Source organism: Cyanistes caeruleus, chromosome 4 (genome assembly GCF_971803275.1).
Source record: "Cyanistes caeruleus chromosome 4, bCyaCae1.hap1.1, whole genome shotgun sequence".
In the NCBI taxonomy this organism is placed as follows: Eukaryota; Metazoa; Chordata; class Aves; order Passeriformes; family Paridae; genus Cyanistes; species Cyanistes caeruleus.
Genome location: NC_141704.1, coordinates 49,458,289 through 49,483,767, shown reverse-complemented (window position 1 = coordinate 49,483,767; position 25,479 = coordinate 49,458,289). Strand labels below are relative to the sequence as shown.

At 38.9% G+C, this 25,479-nt stretch overlaps 1 protein-coding gene across 10 annotated transcripts in view; it reads left to right on the top strand.

Annotated features, from left to right (window-relative positions):
• SRGAP1 (SLIT-ROBO Rho GTPase activating protein 1) overlaps positions 1 to 25,479 on the top strand; it is a 139,013-nt gene that overhangs the window by 80,109 nt on the left and 33,425 nt on the right. For 5 of the 10 annotated variants that reach the window (XM_086884567.1, XM_086884568.1, XM_086884571.1 and 2 more), the window contains 8 exons: positions 7,257 to 7,439; positions 7,830 to 7,958; positions 14,904 to 15,125; positions 15,918 to 16,019; positions 17,699 to 17,896; positions 18,017 to 18,101; positions 22,360 to 22,387; positions 25,363 to 25,396. In XM_086884567.1, the coding sequence (XP_086740693.1) occupies positions 7,257 to 7,439; positions 7,830 to 7,958; positions 14,904 to 15,125; positions 15,918 to 16,019; positions 17,699 to 17,896; positions 18,017 to 18,101; positions 22,360 to 22,387; positions 25,363 to 25,396 (981 nt within the window). Of the gene's footprint in view, positions 1 to 7,256; positions 7,440 to 7,829; positions 7,959 to 14,903; positions 15,126 to 15,917; positions 16,020 to 17,698; positions 17,897 to 18,016; positions 18,102 to 22,359; positions 22,388 to 24,749; positions 24,853 to 25,362; positions 25,397 to 25,479 lie in introns of all 10 variants that reach the window. The other 5 variants (XM_086884566.1, XM_086884565.1, XM_086884569.1 and 2 more) reach the window with 1 other exon arrangement.

Sequence of the window (25,479 nt, the reverse complement as noted above, 5' to 3'; positions counted from 1 at the left end):
AAACAAAACTACACATCACGTACAGGATTGTTGAAAAAATAAGAACAGAAGCAGGTGACCCACAGCTTCAGAAGATGTTCTCAGAACAAAGCAGGATTATTTTGCTGGAATAATCAGAATTTTGTAAGGGAAATGTTAGTTTCTAATTTTCCATCTCTTCTGTGTAAATTTTTTTTTAAATGTTACATTACATAGATTTTCTACATGTTTTATGACAAATAAGAAGTAATTTTAAAACTCTGTGTTTTCAATTTTCATTATTTTATGCATGGATTTTAAAATTAGGACTGAAAACATCATTCTAAAAACAATTGAATAGCTAAGCTTCATTTTGTATCTTTGCAAGTTCAGTAAATTATGACTGGCAAGTACTTATAACTATGCCTGGTTTCTCCATGGCTGTGCCAGACAATATTTTCAGGTCTGCAGCATCCCAGCAGCTGCACTCCTCTCTTACTCTTTAGAAAAGAATATAAGTTATAGAACCTACAGTGAGGGGGGATGGGGAAGGGGGAGCTCTGTTACTTGTGTGGGGTCACAGATAGGAGTTCTTCCTGGACAGGAAGAAAAGTTGGTCAGATGGAAAGCTGGAAGATGTTTGGTTGTATTTTTTTGTGAACTGATTGATTTAGAAATCCTAGACATTGACTTAAAGAGACAAGATTATTGACTTTGCAATAAATCATCTTTGCATCATAGAAAACTTCCCAGTCAAACTCTTCTTCTGTTTCTCTGATCTAAAATACCTTGCCTTGTGAGATAAAGTACTGGTATGTAGCATTTGTATCTGAGTGATGGGGAGTGAGAGGAAATAGAAGCTAGGCAGACTTTTGACTTGTATTGGAGAGATGTCTTCACTGGACTTATTTAGGGGTCAGGGCATATTCAAAAGTGTCCTCTAAAGACATCAGGAAAGTCAGAAGTTTGCTAAAAATACAGAGCTGTTCCAGTAACAAGGCTGAGGGCAAGTGGTGGAGAAAAGTGATGTACATCATAAAAGTATATCTTCATGTCTCCCACTTGACTTTCCAAATTAATCCGACTGGCATCACACATTTCGCAAGCAATGCAAATGTAAAGCTCTCAGAAAAATGAAAAAGTAGGGACAGTCCAAAGCAGCTTGGTAGTTAAAAAAGACAAGACTGCTATGCCACTTGAATTTTCCATTGATTTATTTTACTCTTTAAAAATCTTGGCTGTTTAATTTCTCAGGGTAGTTGCTGCCAGATTTTCTTCTTTTCTTTACTGAAATAACACAGAGTCTGAATTCCCTTTAAAAAGTTAAGTGCAGTTTACTGAGGCACATCAGAGATCTGAGAAGGTGGAATTGGTAATCCTGTATTGATTGTAATATATGAGTAACAATACCTAAAACTGCATCAGAGTTTGACTTGGAAGTGAGTGAACAGGATGCTGACAACAGCTTATACTGGGCCCATTTAACTGCTAGAGGCCACTGGTGTGGTAGAATTGGCATAAGATTTTACTTATTTCTTGTGCAGAGCACTAACTAACCCAATTTAATGAAATCCTTGCAAACTGCACCTTCTAAGAACTCACAGCTTTGTGGAGACAATTCTAAAATAATTCAAACAGGATAAATGCACTGGGGATGAGTTACTGTTCCAGGAAATTCCTATTTCCTGACAAACACTATGAAAAAGCTCTTAATTATGCAGTTTTATTATAAAAATAAAGTACATGTTAACACAATAATTTCAGTAGATTTTTAGCTCTGTAACTTTCAGTCTTGCCTTGGTTTGAGTTTTCTAGAAAAGAAGTATTCGTGTAGAGAAGGAAAGCCAGTCCCCTGCTATGGGAACATTCTTCATTAATAGCCTATAGAAGTACAGCACTAATTACTGTCTTGTTGATGGATTTGTCTAGATAACAACTGTGGCGTTAAATAAAATAATTATCTAAGGATGTACTCTAGTGTGCCCTTCCTTGTGATAAATATTATCTTCTGCCTTAAGCCTATTTGCTGAGCTCTTAGGAATGATGCTGAAACTTTGGCACACAAATTGAGATGTTTATACTACTAAGTGAACAGTCTGTCACCTACAAATGTGAGAGTACATAGTTAGGGTAGCATAATCCTTTTCATCTGCTTGTAGTCTGACACAGTCATCTGACAGAAATATATATTCTATATCACTGTATCAGCAGAATAAACCTGCTAAATTAATAGGAGATAAACTCAACGTTTCATTTTAGGAAGGTACTAGTATGCATTTAACAATGCTGGTTCACTATGGTGGAGAAATGCAGCAATATCATGGTAACAGTTAAGTACCTGCAAAATTACAACCTTGCTCTCTTTTCAGTGCATACTTGATGGCTGATCAATAAGCACTTTGGAGACTAACTTAAGTCAGTTAAGTGATGGATACTCTCACAGATGGTCTGTCAGTTCAGCAGCCTGGTAGACATTTGAGAAGCATTATTACTTGTTTCATTGTATTATTCATATTTTGCTTTACAGGTCTATGAATCTCTTGCTTGTTCACAGATCAGAGGCCTACAAATCTCATAATTTTTCATACAATAAGTCTATTTAGGAAAGCCTAAGAGTGTTAGAGTGTTTAACAATATCTAACAGTCTTAAAAACTCCAAGGCAAAAAGATTACATAGTTTTAAGGGAAAGAATCATATATGCAACTTAGCCTGCAAGTTGTAAACTAATTTGTTGAGGAAGTATGCACTGAAATACTAGGAAGCCAGCTCCCTAGCTTATTCCCATTTATTTTTCCATACATGTCTCTCTAATGCTTTCTCAAATTAAGTTCAGCTGCTGCAATATCGGCTCTTAAAAAAGCATTGAAATGAAAAATCATGAAAAAGGCTGAAAAATCATGAGTTTTCCCTAAAGGCTTGCAAAATAGTGATGTCACTAGTGCATGAGATAAGCAGTGTTATCAAGGTAACAAACTGGACAGGAGTCATGTGCATAGGCTGATCACTGCTCTTCATAGAGTATACATTGATTCCTAAGCCAGTGAGACTTGGGTAGGACTGACTCTAACTGATGTCCAGCCTGTGAATAGAGAGAAAGGGCTTCTTTTTAAAATTTAATTATTGGAAACCCTTTGTACCAAGAACTAGTGCAGAGTTTGTTGTGAGAACATGGATTTCAAGTAGATATCTTGGTTCTGCATGAAGGCTATGAGTTCCATGTAGTTCTCCCACAAAACTTGCCTGTCAATCACTGTAGAGGGAGACACTCTGGGTTTGGTAGCATGTGCTGTAGGCAAGTGGTGAGAAATACTCCTTTGTGATGTGAAGCTAGTGGAGTCAATGTGGAGACATTGGTGAGAACAGTGATATACCTGTACTCCTTCAAGGGATGCTTCTTTCAACAAGGAGGCAAGCTGAAGTGTCAGCCATTGCAGAAGGACATTTATGCCTAGTCTGCTAGTCTGTTAAAAAACTTCAATGCTTACTGCTTTTGGCAAGCAGAACAAATCCTTGTTTCATCACTTAGGTGCTTTGAGATGCTGTTAGAAAACTCTGAGATGTATTTGATACAGAAACACAGAATATACTGAGTTGGAATGGACCCACAAGGATCATTGAGTCCAGCTCCTGGCCTTGCATAAGACCATCCCTAAGAGTGACATCAGGTTCCCAAGAGTGTTGTCCAAACACTTCTTTAACTCAGGCAGGGCTTGGTGCTGTGACCGCTTCCCTGGGAAGTCTGTTCCAGTGCCCAGCCACCCTCAGGGTGAAGAACCTTTTTCTAATATCCAACTTAAACTTCCCTGACAACTTTGGGCCATTCCCTCAGGACCTGTCACTGGTCACCACAGAGAAGAAATCAATGTTTGCCCCTCACGAGGAAGTTACAGATGGCAATGAGCTCTCCCCTCAGTCTCCTGTTCTCCAGGCTGAACAGATCAAGTGACCTCAGCCCCTCCTCATACAGCCTCAAGGCCCTTCACCATCTTTGTTGCCCTCCTTTGGGCACTCTCCAATAGCTTTATATCTCTCTTCTATTGTGGCTCCCAAAACTGCACACAATACTTAAGGTGAGGCTGTCCCCTCCCTTGCCTGGCTGGCGATGCTGTTCCTGATGCCTCCCAGGACATGGGTGGCCCACCTGGCCGCCAGGGCAGTTGTATGAATATGCTGACTCATATTCAACTTTCCCTTGACCAGGACCCCAGGTTCCTTTCCATGGCACTGCCCTCCAGCCTCTCATTCCCTAGCCTGTCCATCCAGGGTTGCCCCATCACAGGTGCAGAGTACCAATACCTTTCTTTGATGGATTTCATGAGGTCGGTGATTGCCCAGTTCTCTTAATTTGTCACGGTCTCCTGCAGGGCCTCTCAGCTTTGGAGGGAGTCAGCAGTTTCTCCCAGTTTTGTATCACCTGTGAACTTGCTTAGTATCACTTCTAGTCCTTCATCCAAGTCATTAATGAAGATGTTGAAGAGCACAGGACCTAAGATAGCCCTGCAGAACCCCACTAATGGCAGGTCACCAGTCTGATGTCACCCCCTTCACTATAAATGTGCCCAATGAATGGGCCAGTTGCTCACCTATCACATGATGTGTTTATCCAGCTGTGTGCTGGACATTTTATCAAGAGGGATACTCTGAGGGACAGTACTGAAAGATCTACCACAATCCAAGATTACATCAACTGGCATCCCTTGGTCAGCTAGGTGGGTTACCTTGCCGTAAAAGGAAATCAAGTTTGATCAAGAGAACATCTGTCTCTTCAGAACATCTCTGAAGCTGTGCTGGCTGTGACCAGTGGCTGTGGTGTCTTTCAGGTGTTACTCAATACTTACCTGAATAATCTTCATAGCTTTACCAAGCACTGAAGTGAGATTGACAGACTTGAGGTTTCCAGGGTCCTCCTTCCTGCCCATCTTGAAAACTGGGGCAGTATTTGCCAGCTTCCAGTCAGTCTGGACTTCACTAATTCCCAAGACCGCTCGAAAACTGAGAGAGAGGTTTTGTGATGTCATCAGACAGCTCTTGGAGAATTCTTGGGTTAATTCCATCAGGGCTCATAGTTCCCTCTTCAGGCAGGGTACAAAATAAAGCAACTTTTCTAGGTGGTAAGACACATGACTTGTCCCACCAACTAAAAAGTCTCTAGAGATGTCACAGAACAAAAGATAAAAAATAAAAGCAAACACCTTTAGCCTCATGTAAGGAAACGCTTAAAAGATTTGAATAGAAAGGCCAAGAGAAAAGGGCACAGCCTTGCTTTTAATTTCCTTTCCCTGTCATTTCTAATACGAGCCATATCACTTGCTGTGCTTCTCTGTTTTATTACATAAAACATTTCTTTAAAAAGTCCATTTCTTCTCTTTGCAGAAATTCTTTTGTTTCCATGTGGCTGTATGAATTAGGCTCCCTGGGTACTGATTATCAACAACTTTAATAGTGCCTTTGGAACAGTGCAGGATATAGGAGACTGAAAATGCTGTTTGGTTAAACTGGGAACCTTGCAGACCTCAGCCCTGTGGGCTTGCTTCCTCTTCCTAACCCAACTTTGTCCATCTCTGGGGGTTTATTCTGCCTCATGTGTGCAGATGTGAACTGGTGGGGCAGCAGCTGTTCCCAGAGGGTGTAGGCAGTGTTTGGGCATGGAGCTCTGCACTCTGCGTGGGCCTTGGAGCACAGTGTGCTGTAGAGGAGCAGCAGCAATAACACTAAGTCCTGCTCCAGGCAGTTTGGGTTTTTTCACCACAGAGCTGTAAGCATATGTTTCTTAAAATAAAAACAGGGCAACTTTTTAGTGCTTATCTCCAGCTGTTTTACCTTACTACAGGAAGCTGGTGAAGAGTTGACTGTTTCATTTTTAATATCAGTAGCCTCAGTCTTAAGTAATGACATACACAGTTATGGTGTATAGCATACATTGTTATGCAAAATTGCATCTCTCTGAAAGTGTCTGTCTTTCTGCTGCACAGGATCTGAAATAAGCATCAGCTCAGCCACCCACTGGTGGTGCAGTTGGTTTGTGTTGATCCATGCTAAGATGTGCTGTAGTGAATTTGCAATATCTAGCTGTAGTGTTCCCTGTTTTGACACTCTATGGATACTTCTTAGACTGTATCGAACCTAACCACTCAGTTACAAAAAGTACACTCTTCCCAAGGGAATATTTCAAGGCAGCGTCACAAAATTGTCAGTCTCCTCCATGGGTCACACAAGCAGCTGGTTTGATTCCTCCCTGCCTGTGTGTTCTTTGAGATGTGAATGGTCTGCATGGCCTCCACCCAAAGATAATACCTGCTGGTGAGAGCTCTGGCACCCTTTAGAAGAAGAGAGGAGGCCTCTGGCTGCCTGAGGATGCCTTCCTGCTTTGTTCAGTGTTCTAAACTTAACACCACAAAGAAACAAACAACAAAAGACTTGGGAAGGCAGAAAGATGCTTCCTCTGTTGGAAGTGGGCAGAGACAGCCCTACCCAGCAGAGGTGGGGAGTTTGTGATGATTGCTATCCATTACACAGCATTCAGGCTGAGGTTTTTCTTGCTTGAAGAAGAAAGGGCAGACTGGGCTAAACCAGTCCCTTTCCTCTTTGTGGCCTGTGCAAGCAATGTATTTGCATACTGTGAACCCAAGCTCTCTCACCTGCAGACCCAGCATGTATGTTGAGGAGAGATGCCTTTGGGTCTGTGGGGAAAATATTTCACAAGTTCACAAGTTCATGTATCAGGCAGCTCCTTCTTCAGTTCTCATCTGGTTTTATGTCGGGCCCAGTCTGTGGCTGTGCAGTGGGCAGACACTTCTTTCCAGGCCATGGACAGCCATCCAGCAATCTGAGGATTTTCTCCCAGGCAAAAGCTTCCCATTTCCTCTCCTTCCTTCCCCTTTCCTCAGTGCTGAAGGGATCCTTCCGCTTTCAAAGAATCAGTGTCCACAGCCAAGCTGTTATTTAGCCCAAAAGATAGTTACATATCAGATAGATATGGTACTGACACAGATTTTGTTTTGTTGTTTGATATTTTAAATTTTTACTTGAAAACAAGAATACTGAAATTTAATAAGAATGGCTTTTTCTCTTTCCTATCAGAGAAATTAAAGAAAAAAAATCCCTATTTGGAATACTATTAAATGAATTAGAAAAGAAAAATTTAGCCAAAAGTCCTCAATCTCCACTGGCAAAGAAACTTACCCAAGATTCATGTTTATAAGTCAACATTTTGCTCAAAGATCCTGTGATTTTTCTGTAGACACCTTTATATTTTTATTTCCTCCAGTTCTTCTCCTTTGACTCTTGCCTTTTGCAGGTCATGAAAACATACCACATGTATCATGCAGAGAGCATCAGTGCAGAAAGCAAACTGAAGGAGGCAGAGAAGCAAGAAGAAAAACAGATTGGGAGGTCAGGAGACCCTGTTTTTCATATTCGACTAGAAGAAAGGCACCAGAGACGGAGCTCTGTGAAAAAGATTGAAAAAATGAAGGAAAAAGTAAATAGTCCTTTTATTTAACTTCATTTGAAATAAATTCAGTGCATTTCTGACATTCTTTGGCATGATACTAGACTAGAGAAATCCAGCTGGGAAATAAAGTTAAGCAAGGTACACATAATAAACCAGCAGTGGGTTATAGATAACTTGACACAATTTCAGTTCATATAGGGGAATACTTCGTTCCCAATATAATTATTGTTATAAAGTTTGTCACATTTGAAAGAAAATACTAAGTTTACACTTTGTATTGTATTTGTTGTATGTGTAACAGGCTGGAAATTAAGATTCTTTCTTGTTACTAGGAATGTGTGCTCGAATTGTTACCATTTCTGCTGCATACCAAAAATGAAGTAATTAAAATACATTAATATGCAATGTCTTTCCTAGCGTCAAGCAAAATATTCTGAAAACAAGCTGAAATCCATTAAGGCCCGTAATGAATACCTGCTCACCCTTGAAGCAACTAATGCTTCTGTTTTCAAGTATTATATTCACGACCTTTCGGATTTAATCGATGTAAGTATTGGCATATTTATGTTTATTCTGTTCAGGAATGATACTTTTTTTCCTTTTTAATGGGAATATATTTGACATATGGATTGCTCACAGTGCACTTGCTGTTTGTAGTATTGTATGATACAATCAGAAGTTTTTCCCTTATTTCCACAAAATAAAGTGGCAGTAAGATGCTGAACCCATTCCTTTAAAGTTCTAGCATTGTGTTTGCTCCTCATGTGTCAGTAGAAAATACAACAGTTCCATTATGCACAGTCTGTGGGATTTAAGTATTTTTACAAGATAAACTTCTTAATTGGTCATCTAATGGTATTTAACTCAAAAGAAGCAATTTCTTCCATGTTTTCAAAATTCTTCAGCTTCATTCATTTAGTCATTGAATCATACATACAGTGGCTTCTTACTCCTACTTCATGCAGTCTGACTTAGAATCAATCCTGTACTCTATACTGTCAGCACACTTGTTACTTATTCTTAGTAAGGAATAGTCTCTTGTTTGTATGAGAACATCCTAGAAGAACGAGGTTATACACTAATGTTGGCTTGTGCCAGTATTTTTAGTCTCCTGTATTACTGACATTTTTACATGATGCAGAGGGAGCATCCTGCACCCTTATCACATCCCACCCTCTTTGAAAGCTGACCATATGTGATAGAGAAAATACAGAGACAGCAAACACAAGCCCCAGAACATTCATTCACTTGCAATGTCGGGTTAAATAGCTTAGTGGGTCCACCTCTATGGCCCATTTGAAATTCTAAATATTTGAATATGCTTGCTACTGCAACAGTAACATATGTTGCATGCAATAATAAACAACATTAATATAAAGCTCTGGGTTTTAATATAAAGTTATTACAGAAATTGACAAGAAGTGTCACTTTTCTACTGACTGGAGAAGCAAAGAAAGAGAAAGGGAAAAATACCTTCTTGAGATCAGTGGACTAAAATAGCTGCATATACCATTTTATTATATGTCATCTAAATACTGATAGAAAACAAAGTTTTCTTTGTCACTTCTAGTTTTTCTAGAATTTTTAAAATCTTGCCTGATTTTGTTATAATTTTTCCCTTTCAAATGGTTTTGCTTCATTTCTCTCTTGCTTTCCTACAAAAAACGGCAATGAATCTTTTTTATCTTTTCAATATTTTTTCTGTCTCTATTTCAACCTCTCTTTTATTCCTTTCCTAGTTGCTACTGCATGTTTACTCCTGATTTCTTCTGGTTTATTCTGTTCCCTGTCCTTGTCTAATCTGTATCCATCCACTTGCACAACTTGCTCCACTCTTCTAGGCTGCCTGGGCAATGAAAGCATTTACCAGGACCAGATTTACCAGGCGGACGATTAGGTCAGAAAACAACCCTCTGGGGTACCCCCCAAGTGAGAAGCTGACCTTACCTAATGGATAATTTTCCTGCTACTGCTTAAAGGATGGCAGATTTTTGGTCAGTAGTTAGGGCATGTTTCCTACATGTGAACTTCATTAATTCTTCCTGGATTCTGGAAGGAAGGAAAAATCCCTTTCTTTTTGTTTCTATTGCCTTCACCCCTTCGGAAGCTGGATAGATGCTCATTTTGTCACCTCTCCTGCCTTCCCTTTCAGAGTTCACATTTCTCAGAGAATGTCTCCAGTGTGTGTTTCTACTTGGTCAGAACCTTATCAAGCCGGAAAATGCATGTGATTTTTACCCACTTCAGTGATGTCCACAGAGGTTTCTGTAGCAGTGAAAACTGAGGGGAGGAACCACAAGCCTGGAGGTTTACTAGGAATTGTGAGGGGAGGAGAAATGAAGCTTTCTGTCCATACACACACAGAGCTAACACTCACTGGAGTTAGTGTATGTAAAGGTATTTAAACAACCATGTGGACTAGAGTTTCCTAACTGCTAGTTTTTAATAAAAATACACATTCCACAATATTTAGTAACACAGAAAAATACAATCTACTCTGCCTGTCTTTTTGAAAGCCATGGACAAATGTACACAATAATATTCTTTTGGCAAAATGGCTTGAGAAATTACTCTTCCCTAAGGAATTTAAATGGAAAGTCTAGCTGCCCTTTGCATCACTCTTTTGTAAGAGTAGGCTGTAAACATGTGCAACCAGAATTTGCTTCGGAGATAATTTAATCCAATTGTGAGCTTGTTTAAATGAAGTGTCTTTCAGACATTTGTATTTAATCAGAATATGCTGTGAAAGCATTGGTATTTAGACAGTGTTTGCCACTTGACAAAGGAAACTCTTTTTGTAAATGCAAGAGTCTTGGCAAGGTTTTGGAGTTGTATCATTGGAATGTACAACATGTTTCCCAGTGGCCATATGTTGCAACAGTCCAGACTACTTCATTCTGTAAATCTGGTAATGTCACGGTACAGTTTGCACTTTTCAGAGCAGTGGTGGCAATTTCATTCTTTGTCCTCTCTATTTTTTCACAATTTGCTTGCCTGACTTCCTGTGCTTCCCTGAACTCTCTCTCATTGCCTGTACAGAAGGGGATTGCCTCTCCTCTGTGTCTGAATTCCAGTTAACATGGAAGAATGTAGATCTTCCCAAGCTGTTGGTGTTGCCCGTAAATGAAATGGAATGTTTTCCTATGTTAGTGAAAAATATAGCTAATGAAAATGGGATAAATACATGCAATAATGTAGTAAAGTGCTCCATAATTTTTTTTTTCTAAGAAGGTGGAGGAGGATAGTAGAACTATTAATTTTTACCAAAAAAAAACCAAAAAGCAAACTACTTTCCATTTGGATTCCACTGCATTTTCCACATATGAGACTTACATGGAAATCCTAAATTGCTGTTCCCCATCTGAACTCAGTCTGAACTGCGTTCATGTTCAACTCTGTCATTTCATTAACAGAGCTCAGGGCTTCTGACTTAAAATTATGATGTGTTGCTCATTTTAAGCTCTTGTGATAAAAGCAATATAAAAACATTGCTAGAGTCTTAGCTGGATGATTTAATGCATTTAGTGAGCTGACGGATGAGACCAACATTTGCAAAGAAGCAGAGAGATAAACAGGATTTGATATGCACAGTGTATTTCTGTCCTCTGCATATTGTACTAGAGGAATTTGAATTTTCTGTTAAATATTCCTTCTCTGCTGACTAGAGTGGGGTCTAGTTCAAGTGCAGGACAGAATTAGTTTTAGTTTTTTTAATTTGTACCTGTAAAAAACAACAAAGATTGGCTGAATTAAATAAGCTTTACCTAGTGTGCCAAAATTTAAGATTCTGAATTTCAGAGGAACAACAGATTATACGCTGCTGCCAGTCTGACTGTTGGTGCCAGCATCTGTCCATATGGCACATACTTTTACTCATTTACATTCATTAAATTTGTCTGAGTATAAGAGGAGGGTAAGGACTTTTTTTCAGACTTACTGTGCAATTGTATGATCTGATGATAAATACTAGGAAATAGTGATCAAAACAACTTTACTGTTGTTCTGCTGCTGAAATAAATAAAATATTAATGTGGTGGTCTTTCTTAAAGTGGAGTTTCTGAATCTCTAATTGCTGTATGCATGTTTTGGATCATTAAGAAGTTGAGGAACATTTAGCTATTGTGAACTTAATTTATTCTGCAAAGGTTCTTTATTAATCATTCATAAAACCAAGTTTAAAACTAGGGTAAAGTGTGTACAGCTCACAATCTATTACGTAAGTCCTCATAAATATGGTATGTATCCTTAGATCCCTTTGATTTGAATGTGGATGTCTGTGTACCAGAATACTTAGAAAGTGACTTATTCAGAGATTAGGGTTTTTTTATGAATTTCTCTCTCCGTTGACATTAGAATTTTATTACTATTCCTGAAACAAAATTAAATGAAATAAGAGCAGCTTGGTTTGGCTGAAGCTCTGTGCTAAGCACTGCAGTTTGTTTTGTTCAAGCCTAAATATACTCTGGGGTACAATAAAGGCAGTAAATGCCCTTGAGACTGCTTCAGATTTTATTTCAAATAAGAATAAAATGCAAATTACAAAATTAATTTTTCACACTTATCCCAAATGCATCCCTCATCTCCCTTCACTTTGCCCTACCAAAAGTCTTTATGAATCCAGAAATGCAAACAAACTCATAGTCTCTGACTTCCTTCTGTTATTTTTCATCTTCATGTCTTACTGCACCAAGTGCAGTAAAAATCTCATCAAGTAAAATCTCATCTCTCTAGCCCACAGATAGGCAGCAGATCCGTGGGTAGATAACCACCCTGGCTGTACCCTCAGCATGCTGACTAGTGAACCTCTAAGACTCCTATTTATTTTGGCTGACACTGTAGTCACTCACTTGAACTGTGGAAGTCTTTCCACAAATCTACAGATTTTTCCTGAAAATCATGTAAATACATGTGCGTGTGTGTGTGTGTGTGTGTGTGTGTGTATAGACAACTCTCTTTTCTAAACCATCTTTCCAGCAGGTGAAATCAGTATATTTCTTTCTGGGTAATCAAGATACTGTGACACAGCTGTTTCCTTATTATGATCTATGTCTCCAAATTTTGGGGAAAGTGGGCTATGGCCTGCCAGAATTAAGAGTTGTGATGTCTGAGTGTTTAATTTTGCTTTTAAAAAATAACTTCCCTCATACAAATTGTATTTTTACATAAGTAATTGGAGCAAAATGCCAAATGCAGATGTTTTGAATTCCATTCAAAGAGATACTTGTGATAAGGCATTAGTTCAGCATCTGCATTTAATTTTTGTTTTCTCTGCTGGCATTGGCATTGCAAGAAAATGCCTTAGCCTGGCAGGATACTCTGCTTCACTTGAAAAATGTCTTGTCTGAGGGGCCGTATTTGTTGCCTTGTTCAGCTGTCCTCACTTGCCAAAGATGATCGTGGTGATACTGACTGTGTAGATTAAGGGTTAAACAATAAAGTTGTGTCACAGCATAAAGGTTACAGTCTTATATTCCAGCTTGCAAAAAAGCTGCATCAGAAACCCACATGGCTCTAATTGTAAATCAATAAGCTTTCTAGTAATACTCGGATTAATCCACTAGAGCCAAAATTCAGGCTGTAGTTTTATAACACATGGTTAGTTGGCAATGCTGAACCTGGCATTGCCCTCTGTTTCTAATTCCTTTTCAGTTTAATCTTCCATGAGGTCTCTCTGAAACTAATGCACATGAAATAAAACAGCTGTCCCAATTCGCTTTCTTATCAGCACTTTCAGTCTGTCTTTTTCATCCAAGATAGTGAATTAAATATGAGATCTGATTTGACATAGAACAAGAGAAAAACACCAAGAGACTTCCTTTTAGAAATAGTATTTTTGAGGCTGGTGTTCTTTGAAATATAGATGCACCTCAGTATAAAAGTTCAGTGGCTGTTTTAGTAAGTGTAACGCAAATTTCCATTTTATAAATGCAAAAGAGAGAGGTTAACATATGTGTGTTTGATTGAATATGACATCTTTTTCTTCGAATGGTTCAGCATCATTTTTTGGAGAGCCACTGGCCTATTTGCAGTCACTACCTGGAGTACTTGCTAGGAATGAAAACTTACTCTTTCTGGAAGCTTTGTTCTGGATCAAACAGTTCTCTGTTAGATTTCAGAAAGCAGCTCCTTTGCTAGTCATTACCTTACCTAAGTCAAGGTGTGGAGTGTTTCATTCCCTTCTACACACAGGTTTTGGTATGGTAAATAGGTTGAAAGCTCTTTCCTTTCGTGTGTACAACTCTGTGTCGGTCCCCCTCTCTGTCTCTTTCTTTCCTTTTTCAAGTAAGAGGAAAGGGAGGGGAATGTGGTCCCATGAGTCCTGTGGGGTTTGTAGTAGCTGTGAGGGAAGTACTTATAGAAACAGTGCATATATGCATATAGGGTATAGTGGACTGAATTCAAACCCAGCTCCATGGTTACCCTGCAAGTCCTGCAGGGATGGATGACTTTAGGCTGTGGGAGGGCATCGAGGAGGAGTAGCTGGGGACTGAGGGATGCCCTAAAGCAGAGTGCTCTGACTGCTCTGGCCAGGCCTTGGCCTCTGGTTGGGGCAGATCTCACCTGTGTGAATAAAGAGCAATGCTTTGTATGCAGCTGTTAGCAAACTTATGTGCCACTGTTGAGGTGAGATCTCCCCTTACCTGGAGGCTCACTGAGCAGAAACTGAGGGTATTTACTGTACAATGTAGGGAAACAATCAGTTGATGTGCTACTGCTGTGACATTTTTAAAATACATTCAGCTGTTCTCTAAAATATTAACGAAACATGAATAATGCAAACTGAGGATGTTTAAAATTCGAGAACAAACACAACTTTATGTTTTACCAATTAGGTTTCAATTACATTCCATTTTGTATTAAAAAAAAGACATAAATTATGACTTTCTGTGCTTAGTAACATGATGTACATTGCTGGCTCTGTATGATCTTGGGAAATAAAGTGTTTACATTAAATACATTTTTGTGATCAGGGAAAGGTGTTAAACCCTTCCTGTTGTATCAAAAAGCATTTTAGATGGATTGCTTATGCTCAATGTATTTGTGGAGGTTTTTGCTTGGGCACAAGTATGGCAAGCAGGAATTGCTTCAAGTTCACTTTGCTGCTGTCATTAACTTAGATGACAGTTTAAATAGGTGATTCAGGGCTTACAGATGTTATTGATACTGAAAAGCCCACTTGTGTGTGGAGTCTTTGACTTTATTCGTATAAATACAGTGCCTGCACTTCTATATCTGATCAGCAAACTGTCACACATGTGCGCTTGATCTCTTTTCTAAAACTGTCCATTAATCTTTGCAACAGATTGAGGATACTAAATACTTACTGTCTTGACCCCAGTAGTGTATTTTAATTAGAAGATATTTTGTTAAATACTTCAAAGATAGAAAAACTTCAGGGCAGAAAATTTTAGTGACAGTTTCAGGACTGTGATATTGGAATGGCGTTCCTCCTTATAAATTTGTTTTCTTTTCCCTTTGTTGTTTTTTTAGTGTTGTGATCTTGGATACCATGCTAGTCTCAACAGAGCCCTAAGAACATACCTTTCTGCAGAGTATAACCTTGAAACTTCCAGGCATGAGGGATTAGACATCATTGAAAATGCAGTTGACAGCTTGGAGCCACGCAGTGACAAGCAGAGATTCATGGAAATGTACCCCACTGCTTTTTGTCCACCAATGAAATTTGAGTTCCAATCTCATATGGGTGATGAGGTCTGTACACTGACAAGTATCCCCACAGTGACTGTTTCTGTATACCAGGATAGAGAATTTATCATTTACCAAACCCTTTTACAAAGAGATTGGTAAAAGCTACCCAAAAGTCAGTGGATCAGCAATAACATTTTGCAAAACTTGCAGCACTGTCTGTTGCTTCAAAGTTCTCATATAAAAAATGTTTAGTGTTACTATATTCTGTATCACTCATAATGACATTACTATAAATTTTCTGGCCAGACCATGCTCAGCCCAACACCAGTGTAGGCAGTGACTTTATGTCTTTACCACCTGCATCACTCAGAGTTTGTGACTGCTATTTGAGAGCTGTTATGGAGCCACTCCAAATTGTTTGTGCTGCAATACAGCCTTTTCCTCTCCTTCTTCCCCCATTTTATCATCTGGAGATTTCAAGCATACTGGGTACCCCAGCTGTGCCCTGTTCTGCTACACCAAAGGCCAGTAGCAAAGCAGAATTCTAAATGACTATGTACATCTTCTTTTCTGAAGGTAGCTCCAGGGTTTGCATTTCTGTGTGATAAAAAAGCAACAAAAAACAAAGAGCAGACATACAAAAAGGCTGCGATCTTTGTTCATAAGCTGTAGTACATACTTCTACACCTTATAACACATAAATACTTTAAATTTAGATAGGCACATTTTATTGTCTGCTTTAACTTCTAATAGCTTTGGTAGGAATTCACCTAGTTTTAAGAAGAGCAACGAGAGACTATTGACTGCTTTTTTTAATTACTTGCATCTTACTGCTTTTTTTTGATTCTTTGTTAGGTTTGCCAGGTCACTGCCCAGCAACCTGTGCAAGCAGAGCTTATGCTTAGGTATCAACAACTACAGTCACGATTGGCTACACTCAAAATTGAAAATGAGGAGGTAAGATCTGTGTCTACAAGGGCTAAGCATTAAGCATAATTTTCAGGAAGGTGTGGTATTTTCTACCTTGCCAAAAGCATGTAAATGACCCTGAAGTGGCTCCAATCTGTAAAAGTGGTTTTCATTTTAAAAATCAAATACTGGCACATATGCTAAGATAGATCCTCACCTGCTTTACAGAGGTTTGGAAACTTTGTTTTTTACCTGTCCATACATTGACATTATGGAGTACCACATTTTGCAGATGCTTCAGTGTAAACTTCTTAGAGCACATATTTTTAAATTCTTGTGAGAGAAGGCTACTGAGAACAATTATTGTCTTCTGTGAGCAACCTCTGTCCTGTCCTCAACTTGCTACTTCTGTAGTACAAAGGAATTGGAACTGTCTTTTGTGGTAACTGAGTCAAGATCTCTTATCCTCTCAGCTACAGTTATTTATAAACATGACTAATGAATGCCTGTGAGGGGAACAGCTCACCTAGCAAAATAAAATGCACTTTTTTGTAAAATGTGGAAAAAACTATGCTCTTCTCTTTCCCCTGCTCTGGCAGTGGAAATAAAATGCACTTTTATCACAGTTAAGGCAATGTTGAAGTCCTTCAGTTTAAATGAGAATCTGTTCCTAAAGGAAAATATAGAAATAATTTGATTTCTTCATGTATTTTTTACTGATAAGTTTTCAGGATGCCAGTTTTTCTCATTCTAGTGTTCTAGACATTCAACTCATGTTGAATGTCTAGAACAAAGTATTCATGTCCATGAAACATGTATAGTAGTCTTAAAAAAACCAAAACCGCTTGCATTCAGAAAGTCTCTCAAGGTAACAAAGATGTAAGGAGAATGATTATTTATTTCATTGAAATGAAGTGCAAGGGCATAGGGGGAGAAATCATGTTGGACAGGCGTGGAAGGGATATTTGCCTATATTGGAGTTGTGTGTAGAAATGTCTATGATTTGGTTGACCCACTAGAAACTCCATCTGAAGCAAAACTGGGAAGTTAATCATATCCTTGTGAATCTTACCTGTTACTTTATTGCACTGTGGAAACTACATCCCTTGTCCATAGCAGCCATACTTGGGTTTCCACTATGAGCTCTAGTGCTTCATAGTTTATAGGAAGGGCTGGGAGTTCGGTGTTAATTGTTCTTTCTCAAGCCCTCTCTGTTAACGATGTATTCCACTTCTGCAATCTAAACATCACTGTGCCACTCATCATATCACTGCCAAAATAAGGGGTCACAGATATTTTTTCTTGGAAGATCCTGTTGTTCTGGCCAGATCCAGATCCCTGGATGTACAGATTCAATGTAATACACTGACCACATTTAGGAGAGCTGACCCTCCAGAGTAGTGTATCATCTTTATTGCCTCCCAGATTAGGGAAATTAATCAAATCATGTCACATTTCAATTCTAATTGCAAACAAATGCTTGAGTGCATTACAAAGCCCACACAAGAGTACATCTGTGTTTGTGGGTTAGACCATGGTAAAGCATGATACTAGACATGATACCTGTTACATAGATACCTGTTATAGCACACCTGACTTTTCACATTTGCACACCAGTTTGTTTGGGGAAGTGTGCCGGAGAGTTACTGTGAGTAATGAGCTTCCGTTCTAAGCTGTTCCTATATATATTTATCTGGCATTTGGCAAACTCTGCTTTTTAATACCAGGTTAAGAAAACAACAGAGGCTACCCTGCAGACAATACAAGATATGGTCACCATTGAAGATTATGATGTGTCAGAGTGTTTCCAGCACAGTCGCTCAACAGAGTCTGTGAAGTCAACAGTCTCTGAGACATACTTGAGTAAGCCTAGCATTGCAAAAAGAAGAGCTAACCAGCAGGAAACAGAGCAATTCTATTTCATGGTATGTTGGTTGCTTCCTCATTAATTGTGATGCAGACCAAGCACCTGAAGTAAACTTTATCCAGAAGTTCCTGGAATTTATGTGTCATGCATAGTAATAGATTCATCTGCATCTCTACAGAAATTCAGAGAATATCTGGAAGGTAGCAACCTCATCACAAAACTTCAAGCGAAACATGACTTGCTGCAGAGGACACTTGGAGAAGGTAAATACCACAGAATAAACTGAAAAGTGATTCCAAACTATACAGTGAACCTACTGAAATGCCAAAGATACGCAGGGAAAAAAATTACAAAATTTAAAGCTTAATGGTCCAGTAAACATGGATTTGATTTTTACCAGTCACAGTTTTGGTGCAGTGGTAAGAGTACACACAGTAAATTGATTTTATTTTTTCAGCACATACTTCCACTGCACAGTTGTTTTGACAAATGACTCTATTTGGCAACAGAACTATTGAATGAAAAATCTCATGTCTGAAAGGAGAGCAACACAGGCAGTGCAGGTTGATTTAAGAGCTGTGACAAATGTACTGTTTCTACAGCCTAACAATTTCTGTTAACTTGAGGTTTTTTAAGACTTGGGGGAGAGTGATCTTTTTAAAGCATACAAAATTATACAGGATGCATCTTGTACAATGGACTCACTAGTGCAGCATTTCTAACACACTAATGTCCTTGCAGCCTAAGAACTCTATGGAGCATTTATCAAAGGTAAAAGGTGAAATCCTGACCTCACTGTTGTCAGCAGTGAGTTTCTTACAGACTTAATTTAGTGTTGTTTTTTCACAAAGTATTTGCATATTGTAAACTTAAGTGAAGGAAACGTTAATTAATAGCTCTGTATCTGTTGATTATCATTATTTCCCATAAAGTTATTCCATTATTAATAACAATAGCAGAGAATTATCTGTTTTCCTGAACACTCTCCACGGTTTTTAAAAAGTACATCTTGAAATCTGAAGCAAGTCAGCAGAAGTAAAGATCAAATGAAGTAAAGCTGAATTAAGGCAGGAATGAATCACACAGTATGCACAGCTCCAGCCTGTCTCTTACCAGCCCTCCCAACAGATACTTCCTCATGCACCGAAGGGAAAAGGGGAATTGCAGTACAAACCTTGAGGACTAGACACACAGAGTGGAACAGACTTGAGAGGAAGTGAGATTATACCACAAAGAATAAAAATCCTTTCCTGGAGGTTAAAGACTGTGATTTAAAGTTTAGACTCAAGAAAGGAAACCTGTTTGCTAAAAGAATGACTCTAAAAGACATGACAACTTACTTTCTTTTTACTGCCAAATATCTGTTGCTAATCACATCTCTTCTTGCTTTTAATACAAAAGCTCAGATCCCCAAATCCCAGGGAGATGCCTGAACAACTGTTAGCAGTTCAGTGGCTATAACCCACAAACAAAGCCCCTGTCCAGGGAGTGACTGAGGTTGGGAATAGGACATAAGCAGCATTTTCTTTCAAAACTGAACTGTAGAAGATAATAGCTGTTTCTAGACATCTACCTATGTTATCTTGTTTTTCATGGAAGTTTTCATTTAAAATACTTTTGTTTTGAATGTGTGTAGTGAGCATTTATTCACAGAAAACAGTGTGCAGCTGACTTTAGTCAAAAAAGAGGACATTTTTTCTTCTGCAAGCTCATTGAAAATGTATTTGGAAAAATACAGTGAAAGAGAGGGAGATAAAAGGCAACAGAATCTGATGCATAAACCATGTTGGAAAAAAGCAAGGAAAGAATTGTTTGAAAGGAAACCTAAAGAAAAACTCGGCAGGGTGACCTAAGTGATAAATTGCCATTAGGCTCTGGGCCATTCTGCCATGCTGAGGCATGCTTGGACAATTCTGTTTGAAGAGTTCCCTGCTACACACCGTCTGTAACCCCCACAGTTAATCTGTGTTGCTCACAGTGGTTTTGCACATATTTGTTGACCCAGCACCATAGCATGGCACATACAAATAATACCTCAAACATACACATTTACATACAAAGCTGATATTTGGAGTGAAAGCCGTCATTTTTACGGGTTAAAAAGTTCTAGTGCTCGCTTCAGCTGAGGCTTGTCCTTCATTAAAATGCCCGTGCCTGGGATGGAGGACCTAGATTCTGAAAGTTTTTTGAATGGGGAGGATTGAAAGGATTGAATTACAGTGGAATTATGAATGTTATTGCTGTAGCTAATAAATAAATGAATTTGTAGGATGTGAGCTGCTCCTCTGCTCCCCTCAAATGGCCTTTTCTGGAAATTTTTATGTCAGCAAGACTGCAGACAAATAACACAGTGTGCTGTGTTAAATAAAGCTAGGGAGAATGCGGGGAGAAGGAGAGGATTATCTCAACTGCAGGTTTTCCTTCGGCACCCTTTCTTGCTTTTATTCAAAACTCTACAGTGTAGGGATGTAGGCTGAATAGATCCAGGTTCCCATCTGGTGTCCACAATATTGACAGCATTTGGCTTCTATTTTGGTTCATCACCTGCCTACTACAGTCTTGCTGTTTATGAACACAGCAGATACATATTTATGATCTGCACAGGGAAGATAGATGAAGTGCTCTATGTTGAATCTGCAGGTACAGAATTGGAAAGTAGATAAGAAATGCTCAAATGAAGTTGATACTAAACATAGGAAGCACACTAATGCTCATATTAGTCCTGATCCAAAGGTTCATCTATTGAAAGAAGAAATTAACAAAGTAAAGGGAAATGCAAGAAAGTAAACAAGGAGTTGTAGAAGAAACTTCCCCTAAGGCAAAAAGATACCTTTTGCCCTAAACTGTTAAATATCAAAGATGTGTTTAAAATCTCCCAGGCACAATGTTTGTAACGTGTTCTGTTTTACTAACATTTATTACTGAGATTTTTAGTCTCAGTGAATTTCCCTTAGTAACCTGAGCAGGGAGAAGTCCCTGGCTTACTCTTTTTCTGTCATAGGGTTATTTTTCTTACTCTCCTTTGATCTCTCTTTTTCACCTATCTAAAATAGATGCCAACAAGATTCACCTGTCTTACTGTCAGAGATTGTTCTCAGAGCTTTTTCTTTGTGCCGCTTTCAGGGAATCCACACTCTTCTAGTACTGCAAAATATGTTTTCAGACTAAGGCCTTCAGTACTGTGCAGTACTTTGCATTCATCTGAACACTGGCACATAATACTGTGTTTTTCATATCACTGTTATTCATTCTTCCTGGAGTCTGAAAAGCTGGTTTGGTTTTGAATTGAGAAGTGTACTTAGACATAGCCCAAGTAAAGCTCAGAGTGATTTTCAGAGGTTGTATCCGTGGTTCTGTTCACTGGCATATGTGTTTAGTTCTTCCCTAATACCTTACTTGAACCTGTTAATAGTGAATTTTGTTTGCACTGTGTGTCACTTAACCCCTTTAAAGGGCTTCATAGTTTTGTCAGGATTTGATACAAAAGTATTCCAGTCATCTGCACAGTGCTCTGCCTCCTTTAGCTGCTGTGATCTCTCAAGATATTAATAAATGCCTTATGGATTGCATAAATGGTCCTAATGGGAAGGCTTGAGTAAATGGCTGTTATATTTTTTGCCATGATGTAAAAAGAACATTATAAGTCCACTGGGTTTCCCTTTCCTTTGCTTGTTTTTGATCAGTGAGAATATTTTGCCACTCTGTTTAGTTTCTTTAGTCACCTCCTGTGAAGAAAGTTACCAGTGGCTTTTGAAAGCTTCAGTAAATTAATTGAACTGATTCATCGCTGTCCAATATTTTTCTGACATGTTCAAAGATTTTTAATAAATTAATAGGGCACAATCTCCCTTTGGCAATGCTGGGCTCATTGGAACTTGCCATACCATGATCTTTGTCCTGTTCCATTATTTTGCATTTCATTATGATGAGTCTGTCATGCCTGATTTGCTGGTCTGTAGATCTGCAAAGGAGCCCTTCTGGAATATGATACTTGCTTCTTTACAATTCCCTTCAGTTCTCTGTGTTGTTTCGCAGTGATAGTGTTGTACTTCTTTCCTGCAATACACAGAGAAAACAGAGTAGGGAGTCTTTTAATAACTACTCATGTCTAGAGCCCTGCATTTTCAGCACTGAACAGGTTTAGGCACAAGGCGCAGGGGGAGATGTAATCTAATCTTGGCACAGCTCTATTTCCATACTGATTTAGCCACTGAAACATATGAGCACCAACAATAGACATTGTTTGGAATTTTACTTGAAATTATTTACAGTATCAAGTGACTCTGTATCTTTGGGCTTCTTAAACGTTGTTCCATAACATGGGTTGGGTTTGTATTTTAAGTGGAATTGTGGAGATAGTAGGTAACTACAGTGCCCTGATTGTTGTATGTTTCCTGTTGTTTGTCTTTTGCAGGTAGTATGAAAGTTAGGGCTAAAAATAATTTGTTAAGTATAATTTAGATACAAAAAATTCAGTCTAAAACCTACAAATTGTTGTTTCCTGTTTATTGAACTTTCTAGGTCACAGGGCTGAATACATGACAACAAGGTAAGATATTTTTATCTGACTTGGTTTAGAGTTAAAAAGTAGGTAAAATCTTGGAAGTTGCAAATTTTAGAACAACTTTGTAAGGCTTGTTGCTGTTGTTATATAAATTATGTACAGACCGTGTGTGTAACATTCAGCATTTCTGTTTCAGCATGCTTGATGAGTAAAGGATCAGACCGTTCATCTTCCTCATTTTTGTGAGCTGCTTTGGCCAGTGTCAAGGGTGGGACAAGCTGAGAGATCCTTAAAAATATTTGTGAATCACATATCAAATCTGGAAATTGCAGGGGGCACTTTAGTGCTCGAAAAATAAATACTTTTCAGTTGCCAGAGATACCTTGCCTCTCGTAGTTTGTAATTCTACGGTCAGACTACACACTTTAAAAGAAGCTGGTAGGAAGATCAATTTGGAAAATGGGCTGTGTCTTTGATAACCTAGCTCCAGACACAAATACCTGCCTCCCCCAGCATCTATGTGTTCCATACTTAGATGGCTTCATATATCCACAGAAGAGAAGGGATTCAGTGATAGATCTCCCAGCTTTGTGCTGCACGTACTTTTTCAGTTCTGTAATGCCACACCTTTGAAGCTGCCTCCAGATATAAACCTGGATAAGCTCTGCAGCCCCCAGAGACTAGGAGGGGGCAATAGCAACTGCTTGGATTTGCAGCTGCCACTTGTATGTATCACTGCTACAGGCAGTGTACCCTGCTAAAACAGGAACATCCAGCCCATCTTGCTTGATCTCACTCTTCCCTTTCCATGCAATACATCCTTGCCCAATGCCTTCAAGAACCATCTTTCAAGGGCCCTATGTTCCCAGGATATCTCTACAGACTTTATACCAGGTTTTCTCCCACCACTCCATGTTCTTTTGTAGCTCTGTAAAGTTGGACTTACTCATCTGCTTTCCTTACATGACATCAGTTGAAAGTGGTTACAAATCAGAGCGTTCTTCCCAATTGCTGACATTAATTCTGACAGCTGTACCTTTAACTCTGCCTCCAGGTGCTACCATTCTGGGAATGCATGGAAATCAACAAGTTTATGTCTAATGAGAAAACTCCTTTCTTGACTCCAATGCAGGCGACTCATCAGGCTCACATCATCCTAAATTCCCTGCTGTGTGAATAACTGAAAGGAGATGGTAGATTTAGGCAATGATTTTACTGTAGTAAAGTGGGGGAGCAGTGAAGCCATATCTTATATCTTACCTCATATCTTCTTACAGCTGGTCACTTAGAGAAAGATACTCTAAGGAGTAGGGCCCATCTGTTTCTCAGCACCAGCTCCTGGGCCTTGGCTGGTGCTTTGGCCCCAAGGTTCAGTTCTGTTTCCAGACTGTGAGACATGCAAAAAGAAATGTTCTTTAAGCTCAAAGTTAAATTGTAGAAAAGAAGAGGATATATTTTAAGATGATTTTAAAATAGCAGATAGTACTCAAGCAAACTGAAGTCCCATTGCTGAATGCTCTATGCCTTATTGTTTCTCACTGATCCCCCGAAAACATTTGATTTTTTTGCTAAGTCCAAAAAAAACCTATAGAAACTGCTGGTGCATGGGAACTAAGGAGGCTGTTGGCATGTAGCTATTGGCATGACATTCACAAAGCAGTTTGTGACCAAGAGAACATTATTTATTTCCTGCAGTCTCTTTCAGTTGTAGCCACCAAACGTGTAACACACTAGGTAAAATTTTGCAGACCAAAGTTTTGTGTTTTTTGTCCTTTACTTCTTTATGTGTTGCGCTGGTTTTATTTATTTGTTCAAGTTGATATACTTCTAATTCCATTAGCTAATTATCAAGTTGTTTCTTTTTGTGTGTGAATTTGTTGATGGTTGGATATGCAAGGCTAAAGCTGTTTAACCTTCGTGGCTCTAGAAAATGCAGACAGTTTGGTTTTGAAGCATCTTAGGAGTGTGCTGAGCAGCTTTAATTTGCATTTGGAGTTTCTCCAGCATGAAGCAACTTTTCTGCTTGATAAGAGGTGCTTCGAGTGGTCTGTGTTCTGCCCTGGCTGGCAGGATGGATACCAGTGGTTGCTGCACATTTTATGCATGAAGACAACAGAAAAAGGCGCCATTCCAATTGTGCAGTGTTTGGAATAAATGTATATGGTAAAACTGCAAAACAGGGATTCATAAAGAATGACATTATTTATCCATAAGTAGTTTTTAATGGGGGAGTTCTCCATTCTTTAATGTGTTACACTTAAATTTGATGGAAAGTCTTTATTTGATAAGTACTGTGTTTATTGCTCCCTTTACAGTGTTCTGTTGTTTTGCCATGAGCTTGCAGACATTTCATTTTATTGCATAACTTAATTCTACCTTGCTCAGTAATCATATTCCCTTCCCTTAGGCCTCCAAATCTTCCCCCTAAGCCCCAGAAACACAGGAAGCCCAGACCCCGATCACAGTATAGTGCTAAGTTGTTTAATGGTGATTTGGAGTCGTTCATCAAGGTACTGGCACCAGCCACCCCAGTGGCTGATCTCAACACTTCTTACTATAATGGTCAGCACCTCACAACAGCTGAGGTAGATCATTATGTTTAAGTCTGTCCTGGGGCTCTTCTTTCCCGGTTGATCAATATAATACTTCCTGAAGTCAAAGGGAAAGAGGGGGATTCATTTCTCACATTAGCCTCCCTACAGTTTTGTTAATCAAGTACAAATAGTATTGTCAGCCTGCTTTTAATAGGAAACTTAAGTTCATGTAGAAGATAAGATGTAGTGGTGCATTCCACAACTTACCACAATCTCCTGCTTGCTATTTTCATAATACCCAGTGTTGAAAGTCTGTGGAGAAGCAGTATTTCCCTGGGGTTTGATATCCAGATTTTGATTTCCTATGACTTTAGGAATTTATTATATTGTGTGAAATTGTGATCACTGCTATTCTGGATCTTGTGTCTTTGCTGTATTTACTATCTTCTTCTTTCTCGTACTTTTTATTTCTAATAATGCTTCTAGCCGAGGCCGAAGGAACTCTCACACGAGACATCAGGTATAGTTCTGGTGACAAGAGCTCAGCCTTGCTCTCGGGTTGCATTCCTGCCTGACTCAAAATAAGTTATTTCAAAGACCTAG